Source organism: Syngnathus typhle, linkage group LG10, assembly GCF_033458585.1.
Source record: "Syngnathus typhle isolate RoL2023-S1 ecotype Sweden linkage group LG10, RoL_Styp_1.0, whole genome shotgun sequence".
NCBI classification, from domain to species: domain Eukaryota; kingdom Metazoa; phylum Chordata; class Actinopteri; order Syngnathiformes; family Syngnathidae; genus Syngnathus; species Syngnathus typhle.
In genome coordinates, this window is record NC_083747.1 from 8439088 (window position 1) to 8458705 (window position 19618).

The 19618-nt window shown below is 39.7% G+C and overlaps 1 protein-coding gene across 3 annotated transcripts in view; it reads right to left on the reverse strand.

Annotated features, from left to right (window-relative positions):
* The window catches only part of oxr1a (oxidation resistance 1a), a 40915-nt gene that overhangs the window by 19715 nt on the left and 1582 nt on the right, over positions 1–19618 (reverse strand). For all 3 annotated transcript variants that reach the window (XM_061288229.1, XM_061288228.1, XM_061288230.1), the window contains exons 2-4: positions 12600–12682; positions 7088–7195; positions 4995–5108 (exon numbers count right to left, since the gene is read on the reverse strand). In XM_061288229.1, the coding sequence (XP_061144213.1) occupies positions 4995–5108; positions 7088–7195; positions 12600–12682 (305 nt within the window). The remainder of the gene's footprint in view (positions 1–4994; positions 5109–7087; positions 7196–12599; positions 12683–19618) is intronic.

Genomic DNA, 19618 nt, shown 5'->3' on the forward strand with positions numbered 1-19618 from the left:
AGCCTAATGCTTCAGAACTCATTGGACAATGCTTAACAGCACAGATGGACAATGACCCAGAAGCATACTGCGAAAACAACCAATAGCCAAGTTAATCATCTGACCTGAAATCCGATTGAGCAAGCATTTCACTTCCTAAAAACAAAACTGAAAACAGTTGCAGTAGAGGCCTGGCAGAGCATCACCAGTGATGAAATCCAGTGTCTGGTTTTGCCTATGCTTTCGACTTCAGACTGTAATTTAATGCAAAGAAATTACAACCAAGTATTAAAACTATTGCTAATTTGCTAAATTGTTGTGATTCATGCATGTTTTTTTTAAACTTTTATATAAACTGTGGTGCCGTTTAAGAGGGAAAAAGATAAGAATGGTGTCGATTCACCAGCATTTAGGACATGACTGCACGTAAGAGGAACTGATGAATGTAGGAAAACAAATGCCAGGTTTCGGCTGTGTTTTCACTTCTTGAAATTATTGCATGTTATAAAATAAAACAGTGACAGGACAACTGATATGGTGTTTTTGGGGCCGATGCTGACTGGAGATCATTTCACCAAGATAATTCACACCATTTAAAAATGCTATATAATAGTTTTATAGTTTCCAAAACTCTCTAATAGGCTTCGATAATGGTGGACATAGGAATGAACATTTATACATAGCAATTTATTTCACAATGCTGCAAATTACACCACGTTACAATGCTGATGGTCCCAGGTTAACATGCAATAAAGAAAAGTCCAGACAATTGGTCAAAGTGCAGCACAGAGACTCAGGAGTGTGTTAAATCTGTGCAGGATACAATTGGGTCTCAAGACTATTAAGGTATTCTAGTCATGTGGTGTCCAATGTCTGAAAGGTTGGGTCTTGCAATAGGATAATGACAAAAAAAACTACAATTAAAAACACATAAGAATGGGTAAGAGCAACACATTGGACAATTCTGAAGTGGCATTCTATGAGATCCAATCTAAATCCCATTGAACATCTGTGGAAGAAGCTAAAATAGGCCATTTGGAAACAGGACCCTTCAAAGCTGAGATAATCGGAGTCGTTTGCTCACTAAGACTAGGCTGAAATACCATCTGAAAGATTGAACGCTACAAAAATCATTTGATTGCAGTTACTACCTCAAAAGATTGTGAAACAAAATATTAAAATATAGTTTTTTTTTTTTAAATTGTGTTTCAACTACAAATCAAAAGCGGTATCTAATTTTCGTTGGTTAATTGAAAATCTTGTTCACGTGTCAACGCATGACTTGTGTCCTACATAGTTTAATAAAGTACAGGACAGTCAATGTCACCATAGTATTTTTTTGCAGGGCATATGATAAGGTCACATCATTTTTTAAATTAGCCAAATCACAAAGTCCCCATCAAAGATTAATAGAGCAGCGACGACATCTAAAAACTGGATCGTGAAGGTCACAGTAGTCGGTGAGCCACAACACATACTTTGCTTCTCGGTGTGTGCCCATGAACAAAAATGTCCATAAATGTATGGCAATATCAGGACGAAGAGGGCATGCCAGATGACCAGAGAGCAAGTATGCCAACAAACCGGTGGCTGCCAAATAATCCAATGACAGCAAGCCCCGCAGATACAAAGTCAGCCAGTGCTCCATGCGTGCACATGAACAGCTCGCCAATGATCCATGCCTGCAAGATGTGCTGTTTTTAGCTGCCAATACCGACAGCCCCGCAGGCACCATGCTACAAAGATGCTACAATTCCTTCTTTCCTTCCGTTCAATGACATAAAAAAAAGACATGTACATAATAATTCACAAATACTCACTCATAACCTGCACAATAGTACACAAATAAAGAGCCAAGACAACCCCTGCGAGTAGCGAGGATAGATTGTGTGCATGTTTGTACTGCTGTACATTCAGTTACTGCTATGTTTATCTGGTTTTATGGTTTAAGATTATCGCAATAACAATGCTAATTTCATTATTAGCCTGTCTATTATGCTGTTATATTATACAGCTGTAGTGCTTTAACCACCGCAAATTGGCCGACTCAATTTGTCTCATGTTTGATGAAACACATTGAACATGCTAAATGTATCTTTTAAATCTAATCCTCCCGGGGAATTTTGCGTATGCTACTTCAAATGCCAAATATTGTATATCGTTTGAGGCAAATGCACAATTTTGTTGCAGGGATATTTTTGCACATGCCTGGGCGCCCCTGATTAGCAAACACAAATGAGATTTCTGTGCCCAAACCTTTAAACCAGGCATGTACAACTTGTGCCTGGAAGGGGCCACAGTTTTCCATCAGTATTAGTGAAGAATTACATTTCTTCCACAAATGCATGACAATATTGGTTTTTAAAATATGCACAATATACAAGTAAAATATGCTAAACACATATTCATCTTTTTCAGTATACAGCAAAAACGTGCTAATATGACTCACGATTTTACCAATTTAAACATTCTGAAACGTTCCCAAAGTAGACTCAACATTTATAAACTCAACGGTCATCTCATATTTGGGAGACCCTTGGCAAAGCATTTTGTTCTCAAGTGCACTCAAATGAGGTGAATAAAGTGAGTGAGGCATATTGAAGTTTTACGGAGCCAGTTTCATACGGCTGTTGAAATAAAAATGGATAATAATGGATGCCAATCAAAATTTCATGAAGTCCTAACATTGTTGTTCCCTTTTAACCAGAAAGAGACATTTCGGATACATTTACGATATGTCACGGCTATAATCTGTCATAGATACAAACTGTCCCTTTCCTATAATTAAGAAATAATACAAACAAAATTGAATTAATTAACCGATGTAGTACATATCAGCACAATTTCCCTGATTTGTGACATACAAGTGTTTGTTTTTAAGATGATGGTCCTCTTTAATAAATGACATGATGAACAATTGCCTTAGTTAAACAACACACCCACATTGGGCTTGTGTTTGTTTGCGTGCATGATGAAGTCCTCATGGGCAACTCAACGGCACCTTGCAATAGACTAGATGCCTGCAGGCGCAAAATTTACTACCTCTTTGGGTGTGCTCACATTTCTAGCTCAGGTTCACTTGGCCCGCCTGTGCATAATCCAAACATAGTTGAGGCATTTTAACTTCAAATAGGATCTCAAAATCCTCCAGTGTGACTATTTTGACATTGATAACTTAATAAGAGGCAAGCAAAGGTTGGCTGGATGCGCTTGTACTACACATTTTAAAAGCAACACTTATGATAAGGCCCAGAAAGGCTTATAATTAAAATGTAGCGAAAAAACTAAAAAAAAGAGGTGTTATTAAGTTTCTTCCTGAAATTATACGAAGGTCTCTACCAAACAAAACACATAATCCATCAGATGAGGAAATGCTGCTTTTCAAAGCGCGCTTCCTTTTCCTGGAATAATTGCTGCTCTATCGTTTTTTTTCTTTCATTGGTCTAAATATCTGACATGGCATCACTTTAAAAGGTGTAATTTCTCTGCATTCACAGCTTTTCAGTTTAGTCCCCTCACCCATGGAGGGCTGCAGAATGCGCTCCTGTTCTCATTGGCACGATTTGAATAGTAGTATACAGTACGAACATTGTTTTTAGTTTTTAAAGCTACTGAAAATTTAAGAGATACTGGAAAGCTGACAAGAAAGAGACAGAGGAATGGTCATATCAAGAAGGTGTCAAAACTCAACTAGAAGAGTGGAGGAGAAGGATGATAACGGAGACAGCAGTGCGTGTTTTCTCACAACGGTGCAAAAAGAGATTTTCTCAATTCACGGGAGAATATTCTCCCCTGTGCTTGAGTCAGAAAAGACACACAGATGTGCACTTTTTGCCTGCACGGATCATCCCATTGCATGAAGTGCACCACTTACACGTCTTCATGGGATGTACCATGCAGTTAAAACGGAGCATAATAATGTAGAACGAAGCTTTTTTATTTTTTTCATTTTTTAAACCACATTCAAGAGGTTGGTGCAGTCGTGACCAAGCCTTGTGAATCTATTTAAAGTGCTGAGAATGAAATGACCTGGATGAATAGCAATATTCATGAGTTTGTCTAAAAACTTTCAAAGAGCTTTTAGAATTTTAAACACCAGCTTCGTTTTTAAATCCAAGAAAGAAAAATAAAATTGAAGTGGAATTTTGAAGGCGGAGAATATAGGTTTGCCACGTAAAAGCAAAAGATATTTAGTGAGTGAAGAATATATTTTTTAATCAAATACTGAATGCTGTATATTTATTACACACATCCTATTTTTGAAAAGCATTGTTTGCTCTGTCCTTGGAATTATAAGCGCCGCTTGTCTTATTGTGTCCTTGAGAACATGACATCATCTAGAATTTTGACATTTATGATCAGTGTCTGCGAATAGAGGTTGTTGTCAAGCTGGAGACAAAGAGGTCTGTGTTGCTTCTGAGTTCCAATGTTATCATGTGCCTTCGGGTCAACACCATACCTTGTCATTGTCTTGTCAACTAAGGGCGTTATCTTGTTTACTGACATTTGACAGCATACACGTACAAGAATAATTCAAGATACGTCAGCTGTCAGTTACATGGTAATACATTATTATTTACAGACAGCAATTTGGGGATGACTGAACTTGATTTTATGAATAAATATATACACTGTTTTGATTCATCTTTCTTTTTTTTTTTTAACCACCCAGCAAGGCATCTTTTCTGTTAATCATCCCTGTCAATTCCTTTTTGGTTGCTACTGTTTACAATTTTTTAAGTTTTAAAGGTTGCTGGTTTTAGTTTTGTTGTTGTATGATTTGAATAAAACCTGTTGCAATGATTGCAAAGTGTATCTGTGGATTTTTTTTGAGGGGGGGTATAAATCTATTTTTGCTATATAGGGATATTGATAAGCTTGACCATTTTGGTCATGATGAGTCATTCGTGATGCGATTTTCATACTATTTCATCTATACAACATTTTCAACATTCAAAGTGACCAATACTTTTATTATGCATAAAAACGGTGCGATAAAGGTTTGGTCAACATACCGTCACCTTCTCTAAATCAGCTTCTGAGGAGGTGGGGGACAGAGGGCTGATGGGACTGAGGGAAGGGGAGCTTCCAACACTGGAGACGTACTCAGGATCAGGAACATACAATACCTGCAAACACAACACATGTCTGTGTTTACACAGACACTGTGTAGACATGCACCACAAGTATCGGTACATGCGCAAGGGTAGATCAGGAAGGACGTATGCCTATATAAACAAAGCCTAACTACATCATTTATGAGATTAAAATGACAAAGATACCCAGAATGATTTAGGGGGGAAAAAATATGTTCCAGTAAGTCAGTTGTCAGATAGGTTATGGTGTTATGGCTCAATTCTTGGTTATCCAGAACATGACAATTCATAAATATTGAAACTAGGCAATAGGACTCGTTTAACGTTTCACCTTAAAACTTCAGCAAGACAACTTCAGTCCACTTGTCTCAGTTTAATCTTTGGAAATTATGATTTAATTGTTTTTATTTTAGTCATCAATTTTATACCGTATACATACTGTTATTATTTTTTGTCAATCATGTATTAAAAGATGAAAACAAATAATGCAAACACTGGAAAAAGATAAAATGGAGTTGTGATTTGGATTCTTGGATTGTGATAGAAATGCTATGAAAAGGAAAGTACTTAGCCACTACAAAGTTCAGTATAAACATGTATACAGTTCAATCTTTGAATTTGGAGCACTTTATTATTCAGGCGTATATTTCAGGCCTGATTTATTAAGGTCCCAAACAGCGGATGCTAAATTGTGTGTTTGTGCTAGTTGGTGGGTGAATTGCATGTGATTTACTAAGACAGTGACCTTTTATTAAGATCTCAAATAGCCGGTGCTAAATTGTGTCCTACTTACTCTTAATCTTATTGCGCATGCTGTTGGCGACAGGTATAAGAGACAGTTAGCTGTGATGCTTTTGACCATGGAAAATTTGAAGTGATGTAATTGGAAGTTAACTAGGCCTGCAACAACAAATTGATATCAATAAATATAAATTACTGTTCTGAAATAATCTCCAATTGTATGCTATAAATTTAAATGTATTAACAAAATCAAGACTGGCAAATGGCATTAGATTTTTTGAGTGTCTTCCTGACTCGCGTAATACAGATGACAGCAAGACCAACCTACCTCTCCAAAGCAAGGTCTCTGGTGGTGTAGTCTGTTTTATGGATCAGCAATCTTGTGGTTGACAAATAACTATGTTTGGACAGGCATGTCAGTCTATGCGTATCATATAACACTTTAATAACTTATTTAGAAGAGTAAAATACATTTGTTCAGCCAAGTCATCTATTTTATATTCTCACAATTACCACCAAACTTAAAGATCAAACAGTGGTTGAATACTGAAATAATAAACTTGTCTCGCTTGAGTCAAAAATATCCTGAAATTTGGCCTTTTCTGTTTTTCGCTAAACACACTGCTGATATATTTGCAGGGAGCCAAGACACATACTGTTGAATAAAAGGCAACAGGTTGATGTATAAATTCACTGTACCTTCAACCATCCAATGAAAGAGCATCTAATTACTTTGCCTGTCACTATATGCCACTGGCATGAATAGATGAACAAATGGGTTTCTGATTCAGAAAAAAACAAAACAATACAGTAATAACAACAATACAGAAAAAAATCACTCTAAACCTAATAATCCAAGACATAATTGATTTTTCTAAAATTCTATTTGTACCGAACCGAACGCTGCAACCATAAAACCAAGGTACCAACTATAGTGTGCATTCTGTGAACTTTTCTATCTCTGGGGTTTAAGGAGGCCACTACAAGCTTAAAATGCACAAAATAATCTACAATGTTTCAGCCTTTCTGACAAGGAATATTGTGATGATAATCATCAATATGATTCCTATTGAAAGGTGAGTGATAAACAGGTAACATGACCGCTTTCGAGCACCAACATTACTAGTTCACCAATAAAAGAAAAGAAAAAGATGAGTGAAAGGCATACACTGAGAAGACCATTTATGGAATTTGGTGAATGGCTCAAGTTACAAGACAGTGATAAAGATGGTGCTAAAAATAATGGTGAAGGCATACACGGCGGTTCACACCTGGCCAGGCACAACTGCCCGGGAGAACAGCTTGTTGAGCTGAACCAACTCGTTGGGTGTGGTGTCAAACTTGAGTGCAATGCTGTTCAATGTGTCCCGTGATTCCACCTGAACCAAAAGAGAAGACAGGAAATCAAATATTTGCTTTTGTTTTAGGGCGTTCCCACAAAAATAAACAGACTTCTTTATGTAACATAGATTAGGAATCGCTCACAGAAGGCTGAGAGTAAAGCAATCTTGACAATCATTACTGTGTAGATGTAATTTTATTTGGAGTTTGCAGTTAGGCAAGTTAGATCATCTAAAAATGTCCATCCGTCTAGTGAACCAACCAAGAACATTAGCATTGTAAATAAAGTTTAGAATAAACTGATTATTATTTATTTTACTTGTGTACATTTTAGAGTATTTTCTTGTATAATTTTTCTCGGAAGTAGTCGGCTCTTCTTCCGTTTTGTTTTCACATAGGCATCATCACTATTTTTTAGTAGCATCCGAGTACTCTTGCCATCTCAGCAAATAACAAAGAATCAAATTACGTTACAAATTCCAAACAACACTGAAGTGGAGGTATGGGATTTTCATTGGGCCGCAACAATATGAATATTTGTAAACAGAATAAAAAGAGAAGAAAAGGCAAATTCATGATGTAAGATGTAACTTTTGGCTATTTCAGATTCAGATGTGGGAAAATTGCAGAGGTTTCCAGTTAAATTGAATGAATATTTGATTATCAGTCAATTTGGCAAACCGAACCGCGTTAAGAGGTGTAAACAAATTTCCTTTGGTTCAATATATCATACAAACTTGCTTGCACCCAGTCATCAGCTTCTGTACCCTGCAGTGACCCAAGTGCATTTGCTTGTCTCCCCTAGTGAAGAACCATACAGCAGAGAGATGTTGCAAGTGTCCGAACCAGTAACATACCCAGTGAGAGGTTCTCCTCTACAAATTGAAATAATATCCTTGTCTGTGTAAAATGTGGCGTAAGAGAAAAAACTAACAAAAAGTGTGCTCAGGGAAGAGGAGCCCTGAGCAGCACAGGCATAGCGATGGCCTAATTAGGACAGGTTAATGGTAATTTGTTTTAGTGCAACCATCATGGGACTACATTTCTATACGTGTGTTTTGCATTTTTATGCCTGTGTATGAGCATAAAAGTCCATATGAGAGCCAGAGAATGGTAACTTGGAACAGTGAGGCACTTTTATTTTTTGTTAATTTTAGTAAATCATAGCGCTGTCACAATTAATTGATAAGTCAACAACTCATCAATCATCACAATATTCGAGAACCATTGATGACTGAAAAAGCACCAAAGCTGAATTATAATGTCGAATAGTAGGCATCTGACGGTTTGCACGTGGTCATTTCTATTTTCCCGTCTGCAAGATCCACCACCTCCACATTGCAGTAAATTACAGAAAACTTAATTTTTTTTTTTAAGTTGAAGACGATCCCAAACCTTGGACGTATTTTACATTTACGCCATGTCTGCTGCTCCCGGACCGTGCAGTAAACCTGGAAGGGGCCAACCCTTGGTTCCGGTTGTTGCAAATATGCTTTAAATATGATTAATTATAGTTTTGAGGCAGAAATTTTTGTGTCAACCGATTTCTGTGGTCGAGTGAGCCGAGATAGTTGATTCCCCCCTAGGTCAATAATGAGCATTGCTCGTCATTCAAATGAATAATTAAGCTTCCTGTTAGGGTGCCATCAATCCCTCTATAGAGGTTGTAGCAGCCATCTTCAAAATGACTAGCACCTAACTAATGGTCACTTTGCTGAAAGCTTAAGAAGATAGATTCCTGCTATTTGGCTCGGTTCTATTTACGACCCTGTTTGCATCTTCTTCTGAACATTAGGTTGCAGTATCTGTGCAAGGAGCACAAGCAGCAAAACCATAAGACACAATCAGTGAATCCAGCTGGAAATAAAGTAGAATGTACAATTTAATCACCCATAATGCCATATACAAGAAACCATTGCTCTTGCTCTTAATTTTATGATGGATGAATCCAAACCATGGCATGACAGTTGCCGTGGTGACTTTGTCATTAGTAAGTGAATGGTACGATGCGCTGTACAACTACATCTTTGCTGTTCCAAGAACAGATCTAATTTTAGACCACTAGAAGTCACAACATACTTGGAATCCCCATATTTTGTATTTGTCCTGTCTGCAGCATTCAACAAGGAGAAAGGCTGTGATGGAATCAGTTTGGGAGGGCAAAATCTGAAACCTTACCTGGAATCAAAATGTGTAATAAAACTGTGGCTTGACGATTGAAAAGAATTGAGTTGCTCAGAATGGGTGCTATAATAATATATTGTTGTGCGCAGTTACTAAAAGAAAAGCTCAAGCGTAGAAAATTAAGATGGCAAGTTGCAGTTTTGGTGACACCCTCTTCCACTTGTAATATTCAGTCAACAATGACTTCAGCCCCCAAATCAACGTAGAGTTGTAACAAAATCGAATGGTCTTTCCAACACATTATCTGATAACTAATTTTGGTGAAATGCAACATGTCAGGAAACCTTCATCACAGGACCATGGTGATGTGATGTCTTTCAGAGCTAGTTTGACTTTGAGAAGCCTCCATCTCTGGCAGACGATGACTAGAGTGAGAACCCCCATTGAGTGCCTCACCTCTGTGCTACTCTTTGCCTTTCGTATGTTGGCATCTTTCTGTCTCATCCATCTCATTTGTTCCCAGAGACTTCAAACACTTTTTAATTGGATGCAGGTCAGCCAATAGGTGGACAAAACTGAATGGACTGCTGTTATCAGCGTCTAGGCCAGGGGTGGGCAAACTTTTTGACTCGCGGGCCGGACTGGGTTCTAAATTTGGACCGGAGGGCCGAACCAGGAGCAGATGGACGTAGGCTTTGTGTGAAGTCATATAAGCGACCTGTAAAGGTCATTGCATAAAAGATTTTGGCCTTTAGTAGGTAGTAAAGCATGGATATTCCAAACAAGTTTTTTGAAAACAAATGCATTTATTAACAGCATTAAATTTTTTTTAATAATAATTCACTAAAAAACTGCTGATTCTCATAAAATACGACACTGTTATTATGAATAACAGTCTCCATCACTTCAGTGCCTGCAGGTCAGATTAATGAAAGATGTTTATCTTATGAGATCACATCAAACGGCAAACATTCTGACCAAATATATCATCTTGAAGAATCGGTGAAAGCATACATCCAAATAAAGTCATCAAAACAGCAACACGGTGAGGGGTATCTGAAAATCAGAGCAGAGTTTTAACTCACAAACACTTGGTAACAGAGGTGAGGAAACGGGAAACACTTCCTTAAAGTAAGCCTTAAGAACTTTACAGGTTAAGATTAGTCGCAAATAGGTGGTGCATCAATGTCCTTGAGCATCCTGCATTGTTTGAAAATGAGAATGGTCGCTAGTTTCAATCCCTGCTATGTGTACAAATCATATTCAAAATGCATTTTTTTACAATAAACTTGAGAGCCTCCCGTTCATTTTCAGTGGGAACAGTGTTGTTGGTCTCCCTTTTTTGCTAGTGCGTCATAGTCTGGAGTAAAATTTGTTGTGGCAATTCTTAGGAGAGATCCGAGGTGTTGGTCCGTTTACCTCGATCTGTGATGGGTTGATGTTGATGTGGCTGAACGTCACGTCGCGTACGTCGAGCCAAATTGGCCACTCTCTTTTAAACGCTCGGCACTGCTTTTCCTTGGGCGACTCATTTTAATGGAAGGATTCCAGGGGAAGGTTTGTGGGCGGCTTTAGCGCAAAACTGCATCTGAAAGCTCAGCGCGCGAATTACAAGAATGCAGATGTCACAGCCCACGATCTAAATTCGGGACTGATACGAATAGAGCGAGAGTGCGCCATGTCCGTACTACTGAGTACGTACACGCACTTGTGAGTGTGCGCCAAGCTTTCTGACACGGCTTCCGGTAGTGAATGCGCAGGCGAGCGCTTCGCCATCTACTGGGGAAACGCAGTCATTGCAGGCAAAATGACCAAAAAAAAAAAAAGTTTAATAATACAATTTGTTCAGGGTCGGCGGGCCGGATTAAACGGTCCCGTGGGCCGGATGTGGCCCGCGGGCCGTAGTTTGCCCACCCCTGGTCTAGGCAGACGGGCTGTAGCTGTTCAGGTTATTTCTCAATTAAAAAAAAAAAGGGGGGCTGAAAAAGAAAGCCATGTGTGAGGTAGAGGGTGAGGGCGGAAGATGGCATCGATAAGGAGGCATAAGAGGAAACCTACCATTTTCCTGTAGAAGCTGGGAGATAGATTATAAAGTTATCTATCAGAGAGCAAAATAGGGAAAAGCATCCAGCTGGCTCATCGGCTCAGGAGATGAGTTTAAGATAAAGCTGTTTCTCAAACAATTTCACAAGTGTCCATCACAATGCAAGTGAGGCTGCAAGGCACAATTCCTTGTTGATGTGTCTTGCTGGAGTTGCGGATGCATGTCTGGCTACAGGTAACGATCATTGGCACACTATCAGGGTTGTAATAATGAGGAACATGAACTGTACAAAAGAAAAGAGCGACTGACAAGAATCATATAGATTTTAGTGTTGCTGCTCATGTCAGGGTCGTGGCAGTGCTTTTTGCCACTCATTTTGCAAGGGCCTTGTCAATCAGTAGGTCTCAGAACTCAAATGACTGACACGTTAGAAAGGTAGACTTGGAGGTGAAGGAAGGGACCAGATGACCAATTTCTGTTCAAACAGCCTGAGAAACAAATACTGTAGACCGAAGAGTGAGAGTTAACGGGTTAAGGTTAGGAAACTGTTTTGTGGAGTTTACCATGCGTTTGCTCTCTTCAACAGACAGACACTGACTGAGCGGAGCCCGAGTGATTCTACTCCTCACTGTTGCCACGGAGAGCGGTGAGAAAAATCTGTCTGACTGCAGCTGCATTTGAGGGTCATTTCAAGAACACCAAGCAGAGCAGGGTCTAGCTCTATTTTCAGAACAAGAGATCCCCACAAACACTTCCCTACCCTGCCCCTAGACATCAGCTCAAATCAATAGAAATGACAATGCGGTTGGAAGGTCATTGGCAAGCGCAGCTAAGCTATGTGGTGGAATGCTGTCGATCTGTCAGTCGGTATCTATTCCATGTCGAGAAAGGTAAAAGTATTAATAATTTTCCATTTCTTTTTAGATATGTTGGTGAGGAAGATGTGCAGTAAGTCGTTTAACACAGTTCCCACAACCTTTCAGTCCGCTTTCCTCCCGAATGTCGGCGCAAAAACACACAAACAGTTTGAGGCTCAGGTACACGTGTTGCAAATGCAAAAAGCAAAATCCCGTCTTGTGCTCAGTGATGAGCTAGCAAGCATGGTTAGACATGGTGAACATAAACATCCCCAGCAAAGCTAGTCTGAGCAGCAGAAACCACCACCAGCTGACGCACACACGAAGCAGCTGCAGCACCATGCAAGCAGGAGATGGTCAGAGCCACCAAACTGCATGACACAAATAAAGAGCTTGTTTGTTTCCCGTGCTACTCACAGAATATTCGACGGTGCCTTTGGGTCTCTGGAACGACATGCGCCTCCCATCCTTCTTCTCAGGGGTCTTCTTCTGGCCGGTATCTGTAAGCAGGCGAGGCAAGGTACGCATTACATTCATGTTCCTCTCTCGCCAGCTTGTCACAAGCTGCCGTTTCCCAGCCCCGTGGGTAGACAGCTCATTCGTCAACAGGGAGGGAGCCAGCCAGCCAGCGATGTGAGATGTGAGCGCCGGACAGCTTTTTCGCTCTTGCTTTCTTTCTCTCTCTCGCTCTCTTTGCTTTGCGCTCTGCTTCTACACGTGCTCTTACGCTGTCCCCCTCTGCCACTCTCTCTTTCTTTCTCCTTCTAGCTCACCATACAGAGCGATGACAGCTATTGGAAGCATTTCAGCTCGCCTTCTTCCCTTTACTGCCTCTCACGGCGGAGACCAGGGTAACCTCCATCAGAGCCACGCTCTGGATGCAAAGTTGAGAGGACTTAGAGGAGAGGAGGATACGTCTACGTCTGGATATAGCAATGTGAATGTACCGATAGTGTGAATGTTGACATGCAAGTGTGACAATAGAAGAAAAGGATCTGTGGAGGAACAGTGTTGAAGAAAGTAGAGTGGATGGAATCCTTAGGCATTGGAGTTAAAACATGCTGGAATAAAACTCCTGGGAGGTCGTAAAAAAAAATAAAAATAAGTGGCTCATCTTTATCTCTAACTTGGGGCTGACAGAGGCAAAGGAAAATAAGGTTGAAATACTACTCCTGAGTCCTAAAAACTAATTTGAGGGTTATTTGCTTTGTGGTGGCCATCCACTCATCTTTGTAGTGTTGATAAGGTTGTGTCAACTATATTCGGGCCTTCAAACTTTGTAGTACTTTCTCACTTCCTCATTCAATTGCTGTTTATTTCTTTTAATTCACCCGAACAATTTACACGAGTTATCACATTGTTTCTGCAACTTTCCCCAAAATGTGTTTAATTGTAGACTAATTTCCTTTAAATTCTTTTATGTCTGAGAAGCCAAAAAGTCCCAATAGGTACGTTGTAAAGTGGAAGGAGCTGTCCACAGAGGGGACTGGAGATTGCCGCTACGACAAACACCGACCACACCAATAGGCTGCCTCAACAATGCCTTTACGGAACATGGTCAATTTGACTGAATGCCCCTGACTCCCCTGGGGATGTGCTTAAAGTTATGCTGCGGGTGGGAGTTGATACTACTTCTGATTTCATTCGGCCACATTCCCAGCAGACCACGCCATACATCCTGCAGTAGAACAATAGTATCCCTAACAGCAGCCCACTCCAGCACTCCCTCTAATGATTCCAAAAAGGGCAAGGTACTCTGTAGGGCTGAAACATTTTGGAAAAGTAATGTGATTTGTTTTCCCCCTCAAAACTGCAACTGTGCTTCTCGGTCTGTCCCCCCACCGGAAGGCAGAGAGAGGATACCCTAATCTAACATCCAGGCACCAAGCCCAGGGGAGCATCAAGTATACCTATGCCTATTTGCCGTCATCCACTAAAGGGGCATGTGAAAGAGTCCAACTCCTTTCTAGAAGACTGGTTCTGGAGCACAATCCGTGCACTTGCGTCCAGGCAAGCCAGCTCGAGTTACTTCCCTACCACGAAGGTGACATTCCACATCTTTTTAGAGCCAGCCTTTGTTTCCGGGGATTGTATTGCCAACATGGCCACCTTCAGCCACCAGCTAGCTCATAAGTGCAGCAAACCTCCTTGCACCGTCCTGCAGGTTGATGAGCCCATGGGATGGGATAGGAAGGATGAATGGATGGATGGAAGGATTTCTTTCTTTCTTTCTTTCTTTCTTTCTTTCTTTCTTTCTTTCTTTCTTTCTTTCTTTCTTTCTTTCTTTCTTTCTTTCTTTCTTTCTTTCTTTCTTTCTTTCTTTCTTTCTTTCTTTCTTTCTTTCTTTCTTTCTTTCTTTCTTTCTTTCTTTCTTTATAGTCACTAGATGTTCTGGGAAAAAGTCTGCTAAGTGGGCAACATAAAAGTATTTCATCATCCAACCACAAATAAATAAAAGCTACAATTTCTAAATAAAAGCACCACTTATTTTTCGTTTATTCTGACTTCACTGCATCGGGAAGTCAGAGACTGCTGGTGTCTTGGAAATGGCCTGTGAGCTGTACTTTTCCCAGGTCTAGCCTACTCTGGGCAGATGGTGTGTGGAAAGGAATATCGCTACATTAATAACTGCACAGAAGATATTTGCACATGGTGAGGGGGTGATTGTTTCAAAATTAAACCTCACTGTTTAATCTACAATTGGTGCTGAGCACAACATTTAAGCATTGTCTCATTTCAGTGGCACACATTCTTTTCCATGACATAGAATCTAGGATCTTAAGATTCAATGTATGTAACATTTATTGAATTTAATTATCTTTAAATAACTATATAAATATGATTAATATCTTAGACGATATGTATGTATAACACAAAACAAACAGACAGACAGACAGACAGACAGACAGACTAAAACTTTCAAAATATTAATTCTGTCAAGCAAATCACTCAATCTGAATCATGGTTGCTATAGTTACCGTGCACTTTGTAGATAGCAATGACAAAAAAGCATGAGCAAAAACGCCAATGTGACTAACTTTACTTCATGGTCTGGTGGAATATAAAAACAGCAGATTTTCCTCTGCTCTCTTGTTTTTCCTGCCTGCTGGTTATGTATCATACCCCAGCTGTTATTTTTAAATTAGCAGTTGGGAAGTTAAAAGCTCTCGGCTACAGTCACAAGGAGTAAGTGTCGTGCTAATACTAGTTAATACAATATCATGACTAACAAATTGTGTTCCCTAGAAGAGGCCTGCAAACAAAAACCCTGCGGCTTGTTTAAGAGTGTATTTTGTAGCTCTTAGCAACTGCAGGTGAACTGGAAAAAAAAAAATACACTTGGGCGTTGCCATGCATTTTAATAATGGTATCTCTTTGTGGGAAGCCACATCTGCCGTGCAAATGGGTACACAGCCAAAGCATTAGCCCACTTTGGTGAATGTCTTTGAAAAATGTGGATGTATAAATGCTGTCGTTCTCCATCAACTAATACTACTCTTCCTAACATAAGAACAAACTAAACAGTAATATAGATGTCTCTCTGTGAAAGTAATTGACATTTGACTCACAATAAGCATTCGCCCGCAAGTCTCATCATGCTCCACATACTGAACATTGAATTGGACTTTGTGTTGGGTTTAAGATTTCATAGCTCGCTTTAACATTCAGTCTCCCCGGCAAATTCGGATTAACGGAAGAGCTGACGTTTATTAAGCTGAGCCCTTGCCTTGGTTGAGGCTTTAACCATTTAGATGAGGCGCATGCCAACATCAGCGGCAGTGTCTCCAACAGTCACAACTGCTTTTAAAATAAACAGCCCTAGGCCAGTGAGTCTGGTGTGTTCACTTAACACTCTGATGCAACTTTCCGCCCTTCTGTTATGCCTCTGATACTACGTCAAGACAGCCGGCAGGCCATTGAGCCATGGAGAAGCAGACCGAGACTCTAGTGTGAAAGGGGGCCCGTTTGCAAAATCACGGCAGGTTAAGGTTTGTTATTTAAAAAAGAAAAAAGCCAATCGGTAGCTGGGTTTACATGGACTCTTGTATTCCAGTTAGGATGAAAGTGAAAGACGAGAATCTGACATGATTCAAGAATGAGCCAGTAAATTAGTCAAACCTTTCATTAAGGAGCACCATGCCCTCTTAGACTATGTCATCATGTCTGTGACTGCAGGAAGGACACTGGTCCTGAGTGTCTTTTGGCAATACAAACTATAAATAGGATAAAAGTGGTGAGTTCCGTGGTGGACTCTTTACTTAGCTCCAGATGAGACCCTTTCTAAATTCCTCAACTGCAATTTGTCCTGTAAAAGGGGACAATTATTATGTTGAGAGTTTTGCTATCAGATTCATTGGGGTAAAAAAGTTTAAGTTGTTTGGCGTGTGAAATGCATGTCTAGTTTATTTGTATAATTCAACCTCCAAGGAACGCACTGTATTTGAAGCACTTTAAAAACGGTCTCCTCAGTCACCTACACATAGGACATGTTTACAGGGGCTCAGGACTGAACCCCACAACCTCTAGGTGGGAGACCACCAACAACCCTAAAGGTGATTTAACTTGGGACTTGACTCATCATAGGACTTGAGATGTCATGGGACTTTAAAATTCTTGACTTGCCCAAAGCAAATCGATTTGTGACTTGCTTGTGACTTGACGGTTATGACTTGTGACTTGCACATCAATGCTGGTCAACAATGCAATTGACTGAATCACTGAATATACTAAAAGTAGTAACAGAAGCAGTGTAGAAAGCGAATAGATAAATGAATCAGTCAGAAAGACAAATTGTGTTTAATAAAAGCAAATCTAGCACATTTAAGTTCAAACTGTGAGAGTAAAAGTATTGTATATAAAGGCAAAGACCCCACATTGGCTTATAGAAGAGGTTATTTTTACTATCTGGGTGGATATTATTGGAAAAACTTGCTTTTTACACAAATCATGATAAAAATGTTAGAGCAGAGCTTGTTCGTCTGTGAAGCGCCCTAAGGAAGATGTATTCCTTGAGCTTACTGTCACATGTATTCTAATTGTGAATCCTCATACATTTGATGTTACAGTTATTGCTGTGTGACCAAAGTCACAGCTGGGCGATGGGGGCCTGGGCCCAGGAATAAATGAGACATGAGGGTGTTTCCAATCTAACTTGACAGGCTGATTGATGCACTTCAATAAATCGGAATACCACGGAGAACTTTGTTTATTTCTAATGCAAAAAGTTGAACTCACAAATTCACTACACACTGAGTTTTTTCTTTTTTTTCAAGGGTTAATACTGAGGAGGATAAGTGGTACTAAAATTGGATCGATGGATGGTTAGAGCAAAAGTTCAGGAAAACAAAGAACTCATTGAAATAATTTAGAATATTACAGGACAATCATTTTTGCCTGAGTCCACTTGTGAATATAATATGAGACAAATTGGCTCAGGTGTTTGGGTATGTATGGTTTCAATCCCATGTCCCTATGAAGTGTCATTCAGCAAGACAGTGAAACCGCAGTTGCACAAAACAACCCATTATTTGTACAAAAACACCAAAAATTGGGTTGGTTTTATTGAAGAAAAAAAATAATAATAACGGACCAAACTGACCCAAGTTTGCCTAAAGTCTGGAGCACGTAGGAAGATATTAAAATTGGCCTACGACTTCCAAACTCTGAGAGACTACACATAGAATGAGAAAAAAAAAATCACGGCTATAACAGTTCTGAATGTACAGTGTGCGCTCTGCAGCCACATGACGAGCAATATCATCACACGCAAAGGGATTCCCACATTGGACGGGAAATCTCTTTCTACCCAACGTATTTGAGTGTTTGGCTAATGAACTGTGGTTACAGCCATATTTTCTAACCAATTGTGACTCGACTTCCTTGCAGAGGTTGGATGTTAGTGAATGTCTGCCTGTCTTCTGGACATTTGTCAAGTCAGCAATATTCCTCATGATTGTGGAGGCTATTAAACCAGACTCGGAGACCATTTAAACCCTTGGGCAGTTTTGAGTTAATTAGCAGCGTTGGACACCAGTAGTTTACAACATTGACGGTATTCACAATGTTATGATTTTATGCAATACCTGTATAAAGCTTGAAATTTGAATGTGATCCAATATATGTAAGGGATCTATAGAAAGAGTTGAACTCATATGAATTTGATCTGCACTGTACATTTAACAGTTAGGGCATATTTTGCTGGTACTAAATCACAATACTGCAAATGAACTCGTTGCCTCAGGAGAAACTCAACATTTATTTCGATGCTGTGCACTTTTTTTGGTACATAAATGCATCTTCATCCGTACTGTTTCCTCGTGGAGCGAGCACTGGCAACGCAGTGTCTCGGCACCAACACTAACCTCTCAGGTTACATCTCCAATAAATAGCAGAAGTGATGAGCTCAGCTATGGGAAACACAACCCTGCATTATCAGATATTCTTATTGAGCGAGCAGCACAGGATCCTGTTGAGGAATTGTGATTTACGGCTGCTATTCTGTAGAGTATGCTCACATGTACAGAAAACTTGAACCTGTGAAATGAGGTCATTTTTATGGTTGTCCTGCAAATCTAGATTCTGAAAATATCTCGTGTCATACATGACAATGACTTGAGCTTGAAAGGCTTTGGAGCTTGCACGTTAGTGCAGAAAAATAACAAGATGCCATTAGTCTTGAGGACACGACTCACAGGCTGCATGGAGTTTGAGTATGCACTGCAAGCTGATTTAAAATGTTCTAAATGCCTCAGTTAAGTGTCCTCTTGACTAACAAGGGAAGAAGTGCAACCATTGTAACGTGTCAATGGGTTTGTTTCACAGTTAGGAAATTGCACGAGTATTCTGCACCTGGAATTGTATGTTTGCTGCACAACCAATTTGAAATAATGTGATTTTGAATAAAGGGGTGGAAATTAATTCTGGTTTTATCTGATAATCCACATAAATCGAATTCAAATAATTGTGAGCTGCAGCCTTATAATGAAGGAAATGTGCTAACTATGATGTCGCTGTGCTGCTAATGACATTGTGCCTTGAATGTATGCTGTGCAAGATATTGTTGCAAAAGAATGAGTTGGTGCTGAACATCTCAGCATCTTTAGCACTTAGCAGCAATTTGTAAATAGTTGCTAATATGTGTTTATGGTTAATGTAACCTCGGACTAGCGGTTGTGTGTGTTTAACCTCGTGTGTTGTGCTTTCATTTGTTTGTACTGTGACTTCTGTTTTGTTATTCCCATATTTTTCCACTCTATTAGCCGCATGCAGTTGTTTATTGGCTAATGTTTGCTCAAGAGCCTCTTCCTCGGGCAAGCTGAAGAAGTGCCTCTGTTCATATCTTGTGTAATTCAAGATCACCACAATATCAAATCTTTTTCTCCTTTCCAGGTTTACAGTTGAGCTCCTATGTCCACAAACGCAAGTTCAAACTCAAC